The sequence below is a fragment of the Phymastichus coffea genome, unplaced genomic scaffold (genome assembly GCF_024137745.1).
Source record: "Phymastichus coffea isolate CEN01 unplaced genomic scaffold, Cenicafe_Pcof_1.1 PCOF00005, whole genome shotgun sequence".
Classification (NCBI taxonomy): Eukaryota; Metazoa; Arthropoda; class Insecta; order Hymenoptera; family Eulophidae; genus Phymastichus; species Phymastichus coffea.
In genome coordinates this window covers 9,673,493-9,694,701 of record NW_026706816.1, presented here as the reverse complement: position 1 = coordinate 9,694,701, position 21,209 = coordinate 9,673,493, and the positions used below count along the sequence as shown (strand labels likewise).

Sequence of the window (21,209 nt, the reverse complement as noted above, 5' to 3'; positions counted from 1 at the left end):
AAGTATCTTGTATTCTTTAAAAATAATTTGTACGATTTAAATATCTTAATTTTTTTCATCTGAAGCATAGAAAATCCGATTTTCAAAAATCGAAAATTCACTATAAATCAAAAACGTGTTGATAAAATCAAAATGGATTCTTTTCACGCATTAAGGATATAAAAATAAAAGTGGATACCAAATTTTATCGATATCCGATGGACAGTTCAAAAATGGTATCCGTACATACACACACACACATACACACACACACATCCATACGCACATTTTCTAATAACGCGTTTTTTGAACTTCAAACGAAGTTTTTTTATGAAGCTGAAAATATTACTATTACAAAGCTTCTTCTAGGAGGAAGCAAAATTTTAAGACGATTGCTTTTACGATTTTCAAGATATCTTGATCACCGAAAAACAACTCTGAAAAAGACAGGTTTTCTTAACATGGCTATAATTCCCTTAATTTACAATATTTTTCAATACCAAAATTCATGAAAGTTTTTCAATATATCTACTTCGAAACCAACATTTTGCTGTAAGCAAAAAGAGAATTTTAATTTCTTAAAAAGATCCACGAAAATCGCGTGATTTTTCGCTTTGCGACTAGGCATAAACCATCATTAGTATGTTACGCATTAAGGGCGGACAGAAGGCGATTACAGACGAGTGTGAAAGTTGTCACCCTAGCGAAATGAGGGTGGCAATCACTCATTATGATCGTCTTCTTTCCACCCATTATGCACACCACATTTTATGTCTAATCTGCACCGTAAATGTGTTATTACATACATGTAAATGAGAGGGGAAATTATAGCACTATTTTCCGCTCTAGAGCGGAAAAGAGAGCCCAATAATGGAATGTAAGCCCTACGACGGAATTTTTTTCCGTTTCTCCACTTTTTCGCCCGTAAGTTCATTTTCCGCCCAAGGGATCATTCCTCCGTCCTTGAGCGGCAAAGTGCTATTTTCCGCCCGATTTACGAGTACATGCATATAACGGCATACTATCGGTGGAGGCATGACAAAAAGATATTTTCAACATGTATGTAACCATGGTACATGTATGTAATAAAGTTTTTTAACAAACTCAAAGAGTTTATTTATAACATTTGAATAAAAACTACCATTTTCGGCGCCTATAATGTGAACCAAAAATAGAGTTTCCCGAACATCATAAAGTGGAACGAGAATTCTTCTCCAATGCATAAATTAATGATTTGATTCAATTTACATTCACTCGTTTTTATCTGGTAGAAATGTAGCAGTCGTGTCTTACATGCAAAAATACAGCTTGTATAAATTTTACCGCTTGTTTTTATTTCCGATTGAAAAATGAAAATTAATCCGTTAAACATTTCAAACTTATTATTAGCATACTTTCAAGCGTTAAACATACCAGATAGTGTCACGAATTATCATGAAATAGAGTTAGCCGAAAAAATAAAAGAAATTTTAATAGATGTACAACATGATTTCAACGATGTAGAAATGATTACTGATGAGTCTTTGGATTTTCAAGAAGAGTATAAAGACCATAATGCGAAAATTATTGAAGATGAAGTGGAACAACATTTTCCTGATCCGGATATATCACCAACAAATCAATGTACAGCAGATAATGAAGAACTAGATTTTGAATACAAAAAAAGAGTTGTAGATTTTTGGAGAAGTAGCAAAAAAAAGCAAAATTTAAGTCTAAAAACATTGTAAAACAGATTCAAAAAAGTATCATCTATTAGTCAGCTACGTCGCTGGATTCATTCAATTAATAAAGGTAGCACGTATAGAGGAAAAGTAGCACAAATTTGTAACTACACCCTATATAATTTTAAAGCAGCTCTCAACAGTGGTTCAATTATCCATGATGAAGATATAATTCGATGGGCCTTACAAGCTAAAAAAGAAATTAGTTTTGATGATATTTGATTTAAAGCTTCTAAACATTGGTTACTCAAATTTTAGCAAGCACACAGAATAAATTCTAGGAAAATAAATAAGTTCATAACAAGAAAAACGCTAGAAAGTAGTGCAGAACTTACGGCTAAAGCTGAAGCATTTATCGATGACGTTAAATCGTGTATACCAAGGATTGGACTCGAAAATTTGTATAATTTAGATCAGAGCGGATTTTAGCTAGAAATGCATTCTGGAAAAACATTAGCAGTAAAAGGAGTACAAAAGCAAGTGCAATGTCTAGTACAGTAAATTTCAGCAGCAACGCATAGTTTTACTATACAGCCACTAATATCAGCTACTGGACAACTGTTGTCACCGCTATTTCTAGTTTTAAAGGAACCAAGTGGAAAGTTTGGCCCTATTGTAGAACAAAACATATTTAGACCAGAAAACGTGTACGTGGAAGCATCCAAATCTAGAAAATTAAAATCAAGTAAGGGAACTAATAACAATTTTTACATTATAATATCGTTGATCAGTTAATTAGTAAGTCGTTTAATTGCAGATCACTTTAAAATCTGGTTGGAAAAAATATTTTATCCCCATGTAGGCCATCATTCAATATTATTACTTGATTCTTGGAGTGGTCATTGTGACAAAGTTATAGAAGAAACGATGCCACAAAATAAAATTATTAACATAAAAAAAATTCTAACTGGAACCACAGGAAAAATACAACCACTTGATGTCTATGGATTCCGTATTTGGAAAAATTTTGTCCGAACATTTTCTGATAATGTAATGTTAATGGATCATGATATGAATTTACATGTGAGAAATAATATATTTAAACTTCAATCATTGGTTCACAACTCACTGTCTTCACCGAGATATATAGATTTGTTTAAATATTCCTGGTATAAAAGCGGTTACGTCAATGAAAAACCAGGTAAATTTGATAATCCTATAAATTTCAGTTTTGGAAAGTCTTGTGTAACACATTTTGAAATAAAAGGGTGCACAAAGATTGCAATTGTACGATGTGGTTGGTGCAAATAAGCATTGTGCTTTAAACACTTTTATGAGGACTACCATTATTGTAAAAACTTCATAAAATAATATATTTCATGCTCAATATAAAAAATACACTATGGCAAAAGATAAAAGATTGTAGATTATTATTATTATACTCTAATATTATAAAGAAAAATACATTATAAGTTAAATTTACAATAAAGGAATTTCAATAACATTCTGATAACAATTTCTACGGAAATTATAAAACTGCTTCACATACAGAATTTTTTTGTTTACAAATTTAGGAATTTGAGGTGGTTTGGTTTAAAAGCACAGGCATCTAGCCTATTTGCTGTTTTGGGGTTTAGGGTTTAAGGCTCTTTAGTTCACATGTACAGGCTACAAAGATCACACATTTATAAACAAGTTTTTATGAAAGTTAAAATTTTTTTTTGACATTTTCGTCCACCACATTGGTTCCGCCATTTTAAATTTTCAAAATCTGATATCAGATTTGTAAAGTGTGATCTCGAAAACCCCTGTATACAAAACTTCTACAAAATATTATGGACTGCAGTATACGTATAGTTATTTTGTGTTATGGGTGGTTTACCCCCACTTAGGGGTAGTATCAATCAAAAAACCGAAAAACTTAATTTGTTTATTATAGATGTTTACAAATTTTTTCCAATATTTTTTAGTCATTTAAAACTTTTTTATTATATAAAATTTTTTTTTCGATATTTCTGTCCGCCATATTGGTTCCGCCATTTTGAATTTTCAAAATCTGATAACAGATTTGTAATCAGCGACCTCGAAAACCTCTATATATAAACTTTCTACGAAATATTATGTATTAGATTATATATTTACAGTTATTTTGTGTTAGGAGTGGTTTACCTCCCTTAGGGGTAATATTTATTAAAACACCGAAAGACGTCAACTAAATTTTGTTATTATGGATGTTGAAACATTTTTTCCAATTTTTTTAGTCGGTTTAAACTTTTTTATTATAAAATTATGCCAAAAAATATATGTTTTCAACCCCTAAAAAATAGGGGATGCTACCCTTACTCTTCAAATCAACATGAAATATTTGCTCCTTTTATAAGAAATAACCTCCAATTTTTTCACTGAAAAATATTAATTTTAAGCCGAGATTTGGGGATTAACTTTAGGGGAGATTTTTACCCCTCAAAAGTGAAAATTAGCCGATAAAAAAAATACGTGTCTCCTATTTTTTTATGTTCTACAATATGTATCAAAATCATCAAAATCGGTGAGTTCGGGTTGGATATCTATCCTTGTGAGTTAACATGATCATTTAAATATATTGAATATTCACATCATCTTGTAGAAACAAAATTAGTAAATTCACATTATCTCGAATGAAATGCTTCAGTATGCGAGTGTATCATTCATAGAGATAGAAAGTATCTACTTTTTTATGTCTTCCCATACAGAAGATTGCCCTCAATTCAAAATTTATAACTTGCAACATAAGTGGTTGCTTTTTAAAGTCCATATTGTTTACATGTCACCAATGGAACAAGGAATGAGTCTACTGACTATAAAAAGACCTCTTATATATTGTTAGTTTCATTATGAGTTTATCTTCTAAAGAGGTATGGTTATTTGTCGTGAAAGAAATACTGGTGGTGGCTTATTGAATAAGATCACACAGCCACACAAAAAAAAAAGTGGCAAAACCCACAGACCAGACCATGCAGACTTTATGTTTTTGGGGTCGCTGAGTCCGAATCCGGGGTAAGTTTTGCCCCACCACATCACAGTCAAGGGCAAATGAAGGTCAAATTTGCAAAAATGGAGAAAATCAATTTTCTCCAGTCTATATATACGTGTGGCGTCCCCACGGTTCGACCATCCCCATCGAGATGGCATCGGCTAGCCACGAGCGGCAAGAAATACGCTCGCTGAACATATAAGTCCGCATAGCGACTCGCGCACTTCGAACGTATGAGGCAGATGTTACCGGCCGTCAAGCCTCACTGACGAGTCCAGTCGGTAGCATCGGGACGAAACGCTTTCTTCCTTACCGACCGCCGAGTGTGAGCCTGGCTAGCTCACACTGCGACCAACCTTTTCTCGAGACTCCTCGTACCTATCAACAAGCATGCGCGAACGACGCGCATGTAGCCAAATTGGTGACCCCGACGTGATATGAACACGCAACAATCAAACCTTCTGATCTTAGTAGAGCTTGCTGGCCCACTAGGCCCCGCAGGAACACCTCCAACCTTCATAGGGCGCATCGCTCACCGCCACCTATCGTGGGAGCTATCACCGAGCAGGATGTCCAACGGAGAAGCCCACGCAACGCGGCTCGCACATCCCCTCTCGCACGGTTGTTCCTCCTCTACTATCACCCGTCCTCATCTGCCTTCAAATCTTTCTCTCTCTTACCCGCTCCTCTTCTCTTATCGTGACTCGAGCCCCCGCCTCGTCACTAAGGGGGGAATGATGTGGCGTCCCCACGGTTCGACCATCCCCATCGAGATGGCATCGGCTAGCCACGAGCGGCAAGAAATACGCTCGCTGAACATATAAGTCCGCATAGCGACTCGCGCACTTCGAGCGTATAAGGCAGATGTTACCGGCCGTCAAGCCTCACTGACGAGTCCAGTCGGTAGCATCGGGACGAAACGCTTTCTTCCTTACCGACCGCCGAGTGTGAGCCTGGCTAGCTCACACTGCGACCAACCTTTTCTCGAGACTCCTCGTACCTATCAACAAGCATGCGCGAACGACGCGCATGTAGCCAAATACGTTTTTGGGGTCGCTGAATTCAAATCTGGGGTGACTTTTGTCCCACCCCCGCGGGGTCAAGGGCAAATGAAGGTCAAATTTGCAAAAATGGAGAAAATCAATTTTCTCCAGTCTATATATACGTTTTTGGGGTCGCTGAATTCAAATCTAGGGTTACTTTTGTCACACCACCTTGGTAGTGTAGTATTCATCAAAAACAAACAGAAAGTCATGCCATCTAATTTTTTCTGCTATATCTTACGCGTTTCTCATCGAATGAACGATGCAAAGGTTTTCTTTTACGTTTTTTTGCCGTTTTACAATCTCTTTTCAACATCCAACAGTAGTCAGCCAACATGCATGTATCCCATCTTCCTTGATAACGCTTTTCCATCACTTTCACATCTTGATGGAAACGTTCACCTTGTTCTTCACTATAATCACCACAGTTTTCAGGGAAACTATCCAAATGATTGTGTAGAAAATGTAATTTGTAATTCATGAGACAGCCCATCACCCTAAAGCTCTCCACCATTTGAGATACAATTTCTTTGTAATTGGGGCTTCTACGATTACCCAAAAAGTTTGCGGTAACGCAAACTTTTTGAAGCTAAGCCATGCAGTTTGTTCGATGCTGGTCCTGGAACTAATAAACTTATCATCAGCCATCATTTTTCTAATCTCTGGACCATCAAAGATACCTTCTTTTAATTTCGCATCCGATTTACTTGGAAATTTGCTTTCCAAGTACTTGAAGCTCTGAGCATCTTTATCTAAAGCCTTGACGAATTGTTTCATGATACCAAGTTTTATGTGCAATGGTGGAATGAGAACTTTTTTAGGGTCAACCAATGGGGTAGCTTTAACGTTGTGTTCTCCAACAGTTAGAGATTTTCTCTCAGGCCATTTATGATCAGTATAGTGCTTTGCTCGATCTCGACTATCCCATAAGCACAAGAAACATGGCGCCTTCGTAAAACCAGACTGCTGTCCTAACAATATTCCTGAAACTTTCAAATCACCACAAATACGCCATTGATCCTTGTCATATTTAATTTTTTGCAGTATAATTTTGAGATTACCGTATGTTTCCTTCATTGTGGTGGAGTGCGCTATAGGAACTGAGGCATAATAGGTGCTATTGTGCAGTAATACAGCTTTCAAACTTCTGTTTGATGAATCTATGAACAATCTCCATTCTTTGTCTTTATACACATTAGGTTTAATTTCATTCATTAAACCTTTTACGTCTTTACAATATACTATTTTATCACCATCACGATTCATATCTTCAAAGTATGGTTCGAAACTTTTGCTTCTTTTTCTGTAAAAAGATACTCTAGTAGAACTTGCCAACTGATTCATATCTTTCAAACTAGGCTCTCTAACAAGGTCGTTCAGTTTACCTTGAGTTCATAACTTTATGTTTTTTTTTTGATCCGCCGGAAGGAAAACATTGTCATCGTCATCATAGTCTTCTTTAGTTTCTCCATCGTTATCACTTTCGTAGAATTCAACCTTGAATCATCATCCGAGTCATCACTTCTATCCTCATCATTGCCGCCACTTACTTCGGCGTTATGTTCTCAACAATTTCAGATACTTCATAATTTGGGCTTCTGCTACCCCCCAAAAAGTTAAAAATCATATTTATTTCTTTCATATTTGTGAAATCGTACGTTCAACAGTTTCCTAAATGCATTAGAGTTTTCTGTATCATGAGTAGAGAACTTTTTAGAAAACCAGCATGTATTTGCTAATTGTATAAATGTATGGTGACATGAATGAGAAGAATTCAAATATGAATTTTTCCTTCAAAGTTGCCTTAACCTGCTGCCTCGACAAAAACTCGTACGGTGACACTGCCCTAATTAGGGATGTGTGAGATGATCCGCTCATTAGTTTGTCGAGGTAACGATGCCAGTGGAAGCACACTGCCTTGCAGGGGGGCGTTAGGGTGTGAGGATGAAGCTGTAGTGTGTCTGACGACGAGTTGACACTGTCCTCGTCAAAGTCGGAAAGCTCTTATAACTCCCTAACGTGCGGGGTTATACTGTCAATGCCATGTTTCTTGTGCTTATGGGATAGTCGAGATCGAGCAAAGCACTATACTGATCATAAATGGCCTGAGAGAAAATCTCTAACTGTTGGAGAACACAACGTTAAAGCTACCCCATTGGTTGACCCTAAAAAAGTTCTCATTCCACCATTGCACATAAAACTTGGTATCATGAAACAATTCGTCAAGGCTTTAGATAAAGATGCTCAGAGCTTCAAGTACTTGAAAAGCAAATTTCCAAGTAAATCGGATGCGAAATTAAAAGAAGGTATCTTTGATGGTCCAGAGATTAGAAAAATGATGGCTGATGATAAGTTTATTAGTTCCATGACCAGCATCGAACAAACTGAATGGCTTAGCTTCAAAAAGTTTGCGTTACCGCAAACTTTTTGGGTAATCGTAGAAGCCCCAATTACAAAGAAATTGTATCTCAAATGGTGGAGAGCTTTAGGGTGATGGGTTGTCTCATGAATTATAAATTACATTTTCTACACAATCATTTGGATAGTTTCCCTGAAAACTGTGGTGATTATAGTGAAGAACAAGGTGAACGTTTCCATCAAGATGTGAAAGTGATGGAAAAGCGTTATCAAGGAAGATGGGATACATGCATGTTGGCTGACTACTGTTGGATGTTGAAAAGAGATTGTAAAACGGCAAAAAAACGTAAAAGAAAACCTTTGCACCGTTCATTCGATGAGAAACGCGTAAGGTATAGCAGAAAAAATTAGATGGCATGACTTTCGGTTTGTTTTTGATGAATACTACACTACCAAGGTGGTGTGACAAAAGTAACCCCAGATTTGAATTCAGCGACCCCAAAAACGTATATATAGACTGGAGAAAATTGATTTTCTCCATTTTTGCAAATTTGACCTTCATTTGCCCTTGACCCCGCGGGGGTGGGACAAAAGTCACCCCAGATTTGAATTCAGCGACCCCAAAAACGAATATATAGACTGGAGAAAATTGATTTTCTCCATTTTTGCAAATTTGACCTTCATTTGCCCTTGACTGTGACGTGGTGGGGCAAAACTTATCCCGGATTCGGACTCAGCGACCCCAAAAACATAAAGTCTGCATGGTCTGGTCTGTGAGTTTTGCCACTTTTTTTTTTTGTGTGGCTGTGTCACAATAACTTGCCATTCAAAACTCATTTGTCTGATTATCAGTATCGCGGACCGGGAACTAAATTAAAAAAACGACTTGCTCCGGGTGATCCTAAAAAAAATCTGCTAGACGCTGCTTGTAAAGATCATGATATTGCTTATTCTCAAAATCGAGAGAATAATGACGCGAGAAATGAAGCTGACAAAATTCTAGCTTAACAGACTTGAGGTAGAGTGCGAGCGAAAAATAATACTTCTGGTTAGAAAGTTGTTACGTTTGCTGTAGCCAACATAATGAAAGTTAAAAGTAAACTTGGTATGGGTGTTAAAATTGTAAAACGTGAAAAAAAAACTAGGCAGGTGTTGTAAAATCTGCAACAATATTGACGAGGAAAGACATACGTACATAGTAAAAATGTATCAATTATATTGAAAAAAATTATTAACGCTGCATCGAGAAGTATTGTGTCTGGTAATAAATCACTCTTCGTCATTCGTTCGGCTATAAAAGACGCTAAAGAAGCTGTGAAGAAGCTAGCACAATAAAACTATGGAAGCTATTGCTTTTGGTCAAGGGCTTTATTTAAAACCACATCGTAAAGTCTACGGCCTTCATCTGAAACCATATTCAAGTGGAAAAGGTTTAAAAAAAAGCTCGAAGTATCTTTACTTAATCGAATACTGACAGATCACGATATAAAAAAATATGCTATAATACTAGAAATTGCAAATTTTCGTGGTATTTTCATGCGTAATGCTTTATCAGCCGATGGACCACGATATCAAGAGACAGTTATTGTAAATTTAGATGATGAAAATAGACCACGTACTCATTAGATAGCATATAAAAAGAAAGGTAATGAAATTATGTATTTTTATAGTTTTGATAATCTTTAATCGGCTACTATTGCTTTATCTCAAAATTGATAGAATCACGTATAATTATATTAGATATCAAGATCTTAATACGTAGAATTACGGTCATCTTTTTCTGAAATTTCTTTTGAATAAACTATAGAAGAGACGTCTAATATAAAAATACTCATTCAAAGAATGAATATCATTTGATATGAATCTGTCATGGAGAATACAGACATTGAGTTTCTTAGGAACATTATCCGAAATCGAAACACATTATTTTCCATCAACCAAACAAAAAATACGTTCTTGGTCTAGTTGAGCTAATAATACACGATTACACGATTACATTGAACAATATAATCCAATTAGTAGTGATGTTTAAAAATTAGTTTAAAATTAACAAGACATTGTGTAATCATCGTATACAATGCTTTTCAATAAAAAGTAAATGACATTGTGAAAATAATGTCCTTTTTTAATCAAATTATTTCTTAATAAATATATTTGAAAATTTAAGTATAAGTGTTGTTGTGTGGTAAGATGTTGAAATTAACAGTTACCAATGAACGACAAATTCAATAAAAGTTGAATGCAGAAAAAATTTTGAACATTTTGTTAGCTTTATAAACATTGCGAGGAAGACATATATATGAAAAGGATTACATGTGCGAAATATATACGAGAACGTAATCAGAAATTTTGTACAAATTGCAATAGGTCAAATGGAATCGCCGACCAATACCTATACGAGATTTTATGTATGGAACTCTTTGAGTGGCGATGGTTTTCTAACATCCATTGAGCCAAGGTGACAGCCGTAAATATTACTGTTATGTTTCGTGACGTATTATTGCAAAGTTTTTGAAAAATTTTCATTTTACAACATGCAATTTTTACAGTGAACAGTTATTCTACATTAAAAACAACCTTTCTTCTCTTTGGAGTATTTTTCTACAGTGCATAAATTCCGAAATAATCAAAGGTGAGAAAAAAGGGAATTGTTTTACAAAAAACGTATATTCCACTCACTTTAAAGATAACAGAAATACACAACTTTTAAACTTTCGATTTTTAAAATCTATTGAGCCGTTCAAAAGTTATAACCGATTTAATTAAAAAAGAATTTTTTAAAAAGTAATTGTTTTTTAATTTTGTAATGCGGTACATTACAAGGCCTTTCCTGAACGCTGCATTATTTGCAACACCTCAGAAAGGCCATCCCCATCCCTTATCGCCCCGTAACCGGTTGAATAAAATAAAAACAAACGCACCCTATATAAAACAATTACCCCTTTCTATGTCCGAACAACCACACCGGAGATATTGGCAAAACAAACTCGACAAACGCGATCCGACGGACACTCAAAGAGAAGAGAGAAAAAAAAAAGGAGCGCACCACGGATAAAGAGAGCGCACGCACACACTCACTCCCGACCACGTGGCCGACCGGCAAAAGAAAACGGAAAAACTTGACTGGGAAATGCAACGGAAATGCATGTTGATGACACATGCAGATCCGTTACACTCCCAGACACCAACACCAACACTCACAAAGCACTGACACTCCTGGGGTGAGCAGAAAATCGTCGATGAAGTGGCAGCCGGCAATCAGCTGTGTCGGGCTGCCGAACACCATCGGCGATATCCTGAGCGCCACACACAAGCACAACAGCGACCACACAAACAGCCGGGAACACGTCACTCAACCGACACGGGAGCGCTCCAGGAGGCGCTCCAGCAACCGATACAGGAACACGAGGCGTACACGCGAGAGACTGAGCGGCCAATTTGAAACGCCGAGACAGACTGAGAGCGAGCGAGCGAGACAGAGCGAGCGAAGTAGACTAGACAAGAGCGAGCGAGACAGACTGAGACAGAGCGAGCGAGACAGAGCGAGCGGAATAGACTAAACAAGAGTGAGCGAGACAGATGATATGAAATGATAAATAGAATAATATGCAAATGCGAGGATGAGGACGCTACAATTGGAACGACGTATATTATATACGTATTCATGACGAATTAAAATTAAAATTAAAATTATAATTGAAAAAGAATGAACATGGAATAGATACTGAATTGTAAAATTCGCATGCGACCGACACCCCTATTATGATAGCGAGCGACAACTACCCCGATAGGTTTAAGCAATAAATTAACCGACAAAATTCGAACCTCTGACGAAATTCGCTAGTGACGTCACGACCAATCAGCGAATTAGAATAAAATTTGATTTCCTTCCTGATAGAAAAATAGATAAGAGTAGGGGTATATCTTTTCCGACAATTAATGATAGCTACCTTAGTGGGGAGTGAGAGAGGGTAAATACCGTCGAAAGTAGGAGCGTTAAGGAGGGCGCTGTATCCTTCTAATTTACATACGGACCAATGATAAAATATTCGGAGGGCGCTACCGATATCCGAATTAGCATATCGACCAATAATAACATTTCTTCTCGGAAAGAGGAGAAGAAAAGCGATCATTGACCGCGAAAAGCCGATTCTCGTCCATTTTACCACCGGTCTTCTAGCTAGAAGGAGTGATTGAGCCAGATAATTTCGTCATACAGGACTAATTACGCAGACATTCTGTAATCTAAGCGCAGCAATCTGAAATTAGCTAATTTTGTTCACCGAAACAGTAAGGAAGAATCGTAAGTAGGCAAAATGCCACTTACTTATATTAATCGCGGAGTACGGGAATAAAATTTTCAGTGCCGTAGGTCGTCGCGACGCGTGGATCCGTCGATACCGGTGCCTATCGAATCGCGCTGACTTTCCGCCATTTCGTAGATCGAACGTGAGTGCTAGGTTTATACGAATTAGAGGCAGTGTTCGAGTTATTCGCGCTGACCTTTCGCTAACAATCTATTACGAACACAGAATTAGCCGAATACACTTACCGTGCTTATTAATCGCGCTGACCTTTCCGTCATTTCCTAGATCTAAAGTGAGTGTTAGGTTTATACGAATTAGAGGCAGTGGTCGAGTTATTCGCGCTGACATTTCGCTAACAATCTATTGCGAACACAGAATTAGCCGAATACACTTACCGTGTTTATTTAATTGTGCTGACCTTCCCGCCATTTCGCAAACCGAATGTGAGCGTTAAGATCAAACAAAGAAATTCGTGATTTAGGATATTCGCGCTGACCTTTCGCTAACAATTTATTGCGAACGCAGAATTAGCCGAATAAACTTACAGCGCTGACCTTCTCGCCATTTCGCAAACCGAACGTGAGCGTTAAGATCAGACAAAGAAAATTCGTGATTTAGTTATTTGTGCTGACCATTCCACCATCTTTGTTAATCGAAGACCGACCGGAAAATTATTAATATCGATTAATTTGTACCCTTGCTATTTTATAATTATTCAGAGTTGTATTGACCCTAATCACTCCGACTTCTTGCTTATAAATTAATAAATACGTCAATAAAGTGATTAATTGTTTTTTACATATAATTTACTTCTGTTACCCTGCCTCAATTGCATGCTGGTGATTTTCAGTCGCGGGCGGTTATAATTGGGTAACGCTGATTTGCTATATTTTCGGGTCCCACGATAGGTAACATACGCACAAATTCGAACGGACTTACGACCTGAATTAAGGAGCCATCATCTGAGCTGCCGGCTTACCATACTTGAGGAGGAAAAATTGGAATCGAGTAGTTGGACACCGAGGCCTGAACTGAGGAAATCGCGAGTACTCACCGCTTGCCTACCCTACGCAGTCGCCGTGAAGGCAAGCCGGGATACCCGCGACGAAACCCCATTTTGGCCCTACCCCCTACGATCGCCCTAATTAGCCGGCGGTCTGGCGCCCTAAATAATGGGGGGTAGTGAGTCAAACAGGCCTTGTGGCGGAAGAAACTCGTAGCTCGGTTAAAACCCCCGAAATTACCCGCCACAATTTAAATAACACCATTTTTAATTTAATAAAAAATACCGGCGAAATATAAAGGGTATTGCTGTAATCTTCCCAATGAACCTGAGTGCATTCTTCTACGACCATTTTAAACGGAACTACAAAACTTTAAATTTTAAATGATTTTTTTTTGGCCAGAAACAGATGCACGCTAGTACGTACATACTAATGGTTCATTTAAATAAATATATCTATTAAATAATATTTTATAATATTTTATAATATTTTATAATATTTTATATATATTTATTAAATGTATAACTTCAAGCAGATTTTTTAATTAAGAAATATTTTTTAACTATTATTATTTACTTACCTGATATAAATCTTATTTGCCAATCTAAATCATGAAATCCTTTCTGTACAATAAGCCAAAATGTATCTATTCCATGTGGTAGAGTCACACAATGCAGTAGCAATGGAACCGCTGTTTGAGCTAAATGAGAATGTTCAGCATTCAGTAAATCCCATAATCTGTGAAATTGGATTATCCATAATCAAAAAAGCTACAGTCCATATTTGTTAAATATTTTAATGTATTACAAAACAAAATTTAAGATTTCTATAATTATTTAATTAAAAATGAATACAACATTATTTAAGTGTGCTTCAATTAAACTTCAATAATTTTCAATATGTTATACATTGATGTGATTTTCCTTGATTTTGAGATATAATTATTGTCTTAAAAAACGTAGCAGTTGGTGCTCTCAAGCGTGCGGACGTTGTATGCGTGAAGGGAGATTTCGGAATGATCGCTCCCTTAGTTGAAATAACTGTTGAGTAGGTGATTCGCTGCATTTGGTAAGTACGATATGTGAATTTAAAATGTCTTTCGTCTGATTGCTGATATGTGTATTTGTTATTGTAAAGTGTATCCCAAAAGTCTTAAAACTCGAGGATGTCGCACAATGAATCCCCATTCTGCTTAATAATATGCTTAGACTCAGCCCAACTTATAGCAAGGCAACAATTTGAGCAGATTTAATTGCAGTTAGTCAAGGCATTTTGATTAAGAATGTTTTTATAATTTTCAATTGCTGTATTTGCACTTCGACAAGGAGTATCGCTAAAATTGGTCTTTTCGTTCTTACAGAACTAGAAAATGGCATTAGGAAGTAAGGAAAATGCAGCTAGAAGCGTTTTTAAAGGTTTTTGAGGTCGCTGATCACGAATTAGCGAGTTAAATTTTCCTATTTCCCGTAGAAATAATGATAAATCTTTCGAAAGTCTATTTTTATGCCGTTCTAGGGATTTTTGAGGTCGTTAAACACAAATACGTTTCCAAATTTTCCTATTTCCCGTGAAAAAACCCATAAATTTGGAAAATTCAGAGTGATTATCCGTCGATATGATATAAATATATTATTTTTTTTCCAATTGACTTTATTTTTATTGTGTACTTTATTAAATACTTGGTAATATGGAGTAATTAGTACCGATGAATGATCTGATGATAAATCTAAGCGCCATGGCACTTTAAAATTATTTCTGTCTATACATTCTATTATAGAAAAGTTAATCAAATCCGGAAGCTTCTTTATATCTGTATACCAGTATGTTGATTCTCCAGTGGACATTCTGCAGTGGGGGCTGTGAGTTCCTCCCCAGATTAGTCGGCACCTGTTCCTCTTCTTGCCTAGGCTCGGGCCGGACAGCAGTTGGCAGGCGTGGAATCCCTGGCGGAGGCGATATCTTCTCGCTCGTCTCCCACGTCAGTCGGCGGTGGTGGGGAAAGATTCCCAGAACTGGCTGGGCCCCGTCCGTCTCTCGGACCCACCGTCCAGCCCAGAACACCAGACGCGGCGATTCAGCCACCGACACCTGACCGGCAGACTCGTGAGGTTCCGGGGCGGGCATTACGGAGTCCTCTTCACCTCACCCCCCTGGTCACCTGCCGCCAGCGCCTCGGTAGAACGCGGAGGCGAAACACGCACCTCCCTGGAGCGACGGAGGCACGGCAGTCCACGGGCTCGTCCAATCTTTAGCCGACGCGGGTGCCTCCCCAAGACCATCGCCTCCGCGGACGCCTCGCCGTGGGAGTGGTACAAATTTATGCTTACATTCCCTGGTCTAGCATCCGCGGTATACCGGCGGCCGATCTTGGCTTCCATCCTGCACGTTGAGGGCCGCTCCCGTTCTTCTGCATCGGGCTCAGTCAGGGGTGAGGCCCAATTGCTCGCCGAGAAATCCGGGCCCCTACTTTTCCTCTTCTTCCACTTGCTGCTGCTTCGCTGCTCCTCCGCGGTCGTCCTTCGCTCGTCTTCGAGATACCCGGCAGGCGTGATGCCCGACGGCGGCCCCCGCTGGCGGAAGCTAAACCTGGGGTCCACCTGCTGTCGGTGCAAGGGCACCCACTCCATGGGTTTATGGACGTGCTCCCCCGGCCGCACCACCACCATCGCCCTTGCCGAGCTCGCTTCAATCCTCGGCTTCCCCGCCAACTGCAGCCGCCCGTTGATGAAACCCATTTTCTGGGGCCGATCCGCGGCTGCCACCGACGGTAGGCCGGGCGGCAGGTCCGCAGAGTCTCCGGGGCTCGACGGACGTGCGAATTCACGCACAGTCGTCTCGTCCCTCCAAGTTGCTGCGGCTGCGCTGGAGGACTTCTTAGCAGCGGCTCCTCTAACTTCATCTCTACCGCGTTACTATCGACAATCAGGCCGGCCGCCTCTCCTCCCTCGGTACCCAGTTTCTCCTTGGGAAATCCTGGACCCACGCTCAGGACGCGGTAGGCCAAGAGCACTGCGACCATGGCCACGGCTCGCCCCGGTACTCGCGTGCCCCGAGTTTCTTGGGTCCTGGGAGCCACCTCTCCGGGCGTGCGCCCTAAGTCGCACGGGTCCGGGAGCAGTCCTTCTACATCACCCTCCGTGGAACCGGCAAGCTGCTGTTCGGGCTGAGCCAAAGGTAACGAAGGCTCGGCCACGCCCGCCTCCGTGTTCTAGGGTTTCGGGGACGTCGTCCCGTCCTGTCTCGGGGAAGGCCCGCTCCCGACACCTATCTCGGCAGTCAGAGTAGCCAACTCCGTGAACTCTTTCTCCATCTGTAAATTTAAGCCTCATTAGTTATTTCGTCGTTCTTCGGTCAAAATATCAAAAAGAAAACAAGAAAGTAATAATCCAACCGGTCCACTTCATTACCCGACGGCGGTCGGCCGCCGTTCGTTGCCCACACCGCGCGGCGGAATGTAACGCTTCAAGTCCTTTACATGGACCGTCAGTATCCGATAATTGTTATCAGTCTCCAACTTGTATATTACGTTCGAGACTTTCTTTACTATCTTATACGGTCTTGTATATTCGAAGTCTAGCTTCGCGTACCTTCCCATCGCAGCACACGACAACGAGTAGTTCCTCCGCTAAACTAAATCACCTACGCTAAACACTACGTCCCTTCGCCTCTTGTCATACTCTCTCTTCTGCATTTCCTGCGCTTTCTCGATATGCCGTCCCACCAAGTCTCGCAAAGCATTGAGTCTTTCTAATCGATCCTGCCAAATCTCGCGTTTGATCCTCATCACGGGAGAACACCGCTCTACTTCCTTCCTTAAGCTTTTCACCGGCCGAGGATTCCGACCGAAATTCAAGAACGCCGGCGTAACCTTCATAGAAGAATGGGTCGCGGTGTTAATCGTGTGCCTGAATTCGTGTAGGTAGCGGTCCCAAGTTGGGTGATCGCTGTCCACGAACATAGTTATCATAGTCTTTAGCGTCTGGTTAACTCTCTCTACTGGATCACTCTGTTGATGGTAAGGGGGGCAGAATACATGCTCAACGCCGTATTCTCGGAGCGTATCCTGAAACGCCTTACTCTGACAAGCTTTCGCGTTATCGCTAACCAAGTACTCGGGCGTTTCCTATCGGAACAGGATCATCTCCTCAAACGCGTGCGAGAGCGATTTTCCGTCCGCAGAGCTCAACGGATTAAGCTCGACCCACTTTGTAAAGAGATCCTGGAAGACTACCATATACCGAAATCGGTTCTTGCTTCGCGACAACTCTATCACGTCCATCGCAACTACCACCCAAGGGCGCTCAATCACCCGTCTTCCCATCAAACCCTTTGGTACTTTCTGCTCGACCTTATATTTTTGGCAAACCTGACATTGGTTTACGAAAGTCTGCACGTCATATCGCACCCCTGGCCAATAATATTTCCTTATTACCCGATCGCACGTCTTCTCCTGTCCGAAATGTCCCGCCGAGGGCGCACAATGGGCATCCCGCAAGACCCTTTTCCGATACTCGAATGGAATGGCCATTCGCCAGCACTCTTCACGATTGGTAACCGGATCAAGCAGATGGTTGGTCATATAGCGATACAACAGACCGTCCTCTACCTTCCAATTTTTATATTTCTCCGGCCGCTCTTGGACTTCTTGGCGTCTCCGCTGGTACCAAGAGTCCTTGATTGTCGCAAATTCGCCGACTTCCGCCTCGTCCTCAAACTCGCGCGAGAGTGCATCCCGAACATGGTGCAAGGCACCCGTCCAATGCACTATCTCACAATCGAGCTGTTGAAAATCCAGCACCCTACGCTCGAGTCGGCCGGTCAGATCTCGCTTGCCTAGAAGTCTCGTCAACGCGCTATGATCCGTCACTACTACAAAGTGAAACCCCTCGATATACGACCTAAACTTCTTAACTGCGAACCGAACCGCCAAGAATTCAATTTCGCTTACCGTATATCGTTTCTCATGCACGTTTAACATACGACTTGCGTAGCAAATCGGGTGCTCCCCGTCCTCGAAAATCTGCACTAAACACGCTCCCACCGTGTATGACGAGCCGTCGCAATGCAGATAAAATGTCCGCTCAAAGTCCGGTCTTGCAAGCACAGGGAGCCTCAGTGAGCGCTCTTTTCAGTCGCTCAAAGGCCTCCTGTTGCTCTTCGCTACAAACCCACGGCTGATCTTTCCTCAATAATTTCGTGAGCGGTAACTTTATGTCGCTTTCGTTTTCGATAAACCTCGCGTACCAATCCACCATACCCAGGAATCTACGAAGCTGTTCCATCGATCGAGGCGCCGGGTAGTCCATAATCGGCTGAATTCGGTCCAGGTCTGGGCGCAGGTCCTCCCTATCCAGCCTATAGCCAAGATAGGTCACTTGCGTATAAAAGAAGTCCGACTTTTCAAGGTTGATCTCCAAGCCTACCTCAACTAAACGCACACGTGGTCCTCGAAATTCGCGCTCACTACCAATAAGTCGTCCATATACCAGAAGACGTTATGCGCAAACTCCGGTCCGAATAGAGCGTCCATGAAGCGCATGAATGTCGCGGGCGCGTTTACCAGGCTAAAGGGCATTCTTTCGAACTCCCACAGTCCCAACCCCGGAACCGCAAACGCCGTAAATTGTTTACTTTTCTCGTCCAAGGGGATCTGTCAAAACGCCGACCTAAGATCAACCTTTGACAAAAATACGGCGCCGCGCAATCGATCCAGAATTGAGTCGAGACTAGGCATCGGGTACGCATCGATCTTTGTCACTTTATTTACTGGACGGAACTCCACAAAATCGATACGTCCCGTCTGCCTTTTTCACCACGACCGGCGCGCTACTCCATTAACTATCTAACGGCCTGATTATCCCCGCGCCACATTCTCGTCGTCTCTTCCTGAGTAAACTTCAAGATCGGCGGCGACATCCGACGTATAGGCGTTTTAATCTGTCTCGCATCCCCCACGTCTATCACGTGTTTGATTAAATTCGTCATGGCCGGAGCAATTCCGGGTTTTGGCACTATGCTGTGCACTAACGCCAACACCCGTTCACGTTGCGCCTTTACATAACTCACAAGTCCCGCGCACTCGGCGAACACATGTGCCGTCCTGTTCGCATTATTCGCGAAGGGGATCCATTCTCGCAAGCCCCTAGGTCGCCATTCCCATCTCTCGATGCTGATATCCTGCATCCATGCATTCCAAAAATCCGCGCCTAAGATCAGGTTATGCGCGCACTGCGCCACGGCACATGCGATCAACGTCCCGCTCTTCCCTCCTATCTCGAGGTATAATTTCAGATCGCCCAAAGGGTCCAGCTCCTCGCCCGACACTCCTCTTATAAATATCGTTGGCGACCTCAATTGCGACCTAAACCTATTCGCCAATCCTGGGCCCACGATCGTGAACTGTGCACCCGAATCCAACAACGCTAAATAATTGTTTCCATTTATCTTGATGGCTAGAAAAAAACTATTCTCCACTACGGCCACCTGGGCTGCGTTATTATCTTCACGCGGGCTCGCGAACCGATCATCCGAGCTTGTCTCGGCTTTTCCCTCCGCTACGACGGAAGGCGTCACCGCTACCCTCGCACAGCTCGACCACCGATCCCCGTCGTACCGCTTCACCGCTCCGCTCGCGGGTGTCCGAGAGCCGCGGAGAGGATCGCGGTGATTCCATCACCCCATGGTCCCCCCGCGCTCCATCGGACCTCTCTTTTATCTGAGGCGCACCCGAGAGCACCAGGCAGCGTCGCGGTGACTCTCCGCCCACGCGCTCAACCTGCGCTCCATAGGATCACTCACTCACTTTTAGTGCATCCGAGAGCAGCTGGGAGCGTAGTAGCGATCCTCCGGCCACGCGCTCAACCTGCGCTCGATCAGGTAGCTCACTCACCTTTAGAGCATCCGAGAGCAGCTGGGAGCGTCGTGGCGACTCTTCGGCCACGCTCTCAACCTCCGCTCGATCGGATTGCTCACTCACTACTCCGGACTTCCCTTTTTCGACAGTGCAATCTTTCCCTGCTTCGATTCCTATCGTTTTCCTGAATTGAACATCCTCGAGATCCGACACGTTCAACCTCTCATAACGGCGCAACAGACTATCCCAAAATTCCTCTCCCCTATCCTCAGCTGTTTCTGGGTGTGCGCCTCCAGTTCCGCGCACCGGCCTGTCAAGGAGGCTCGGCTGCGAATAATAACGCAGCCTCACCGGGCTCGACCTCTTCATTACCCTTTATTTCCCCATTAGCGGTTCTCGTTGCGCGAGCCACCCTGTCCCGGTGCACCTCCAGCGCCAACCGCGCTCGCCCGAGGAGACTCAAGCAGGGGTCGACGAGCGAGTTTCGGCCCCCGCCTGCGAGTTTCTCTGTGGTACCAGACCATGTGCGCACGTGGGGTAGCTCTGGAAGACTACCCACGCGGTCCCGCAAACCTGGCAGCTAACCACAGCCCCCGGATACACATTGGCAAAGTGTCCGGCCTGTCTACACCGATAACAGGTGGGGGGCGGCCTCCCTCCCTTGCGATCAACGCGATTCGGACACTGGGAACTCCTATGCCCCCGTCCTCCACACGAGAAACAACTTCCTCCGAACGCGCGCGAACTCACGCCTACGCCCTCACTGCATCACTGCGCGCCCCTCTGCTGGGGGAAACCTAACTCGGCGGAACCGACACTTGTGTCCGCACTGCACTTTCCCTTTGACCGCCTCCTTGAACGTCGCGCACCCGATCCATCCTCCGGTGTCACCCCTGCGCTCTTTTCCGCCTCTATCACCGCGGTCCTTGCCACTTTTCTCGCTGGTCTCGCCAAACTTCGGTACGCCGCGTCTTGAACCAGCATACTTTCA

The 21,209-nt window shown here is 42.0% G+C and overlaps 1 protein-coding gene across 1 annotated transcript in view; it reads right to left on the bottom strand.

Annotated features, from left to right (window-relative positions):
* Window positions 1–21,209, bottom strand: part of LOC131667616 (protein unc-79 homolog) — a gene marked incomplete at its 3' end in the record, with an annotated part of 3,688,809 nt that overhangs the window by 1,925,450 nt on the left and 1,742,150 nt on the right. Inside the window, exon 19 of the mRNA XM_058941149.1 lies at window positions 13,946–14,103. Coding sequence (XP_058797132.1) covers window positions 13,946–14,103 — 158 coding nt within the window. The remainder of the gene's footprint in view (window positions 1–13,945; window positions 14,104–21,209) is intronic.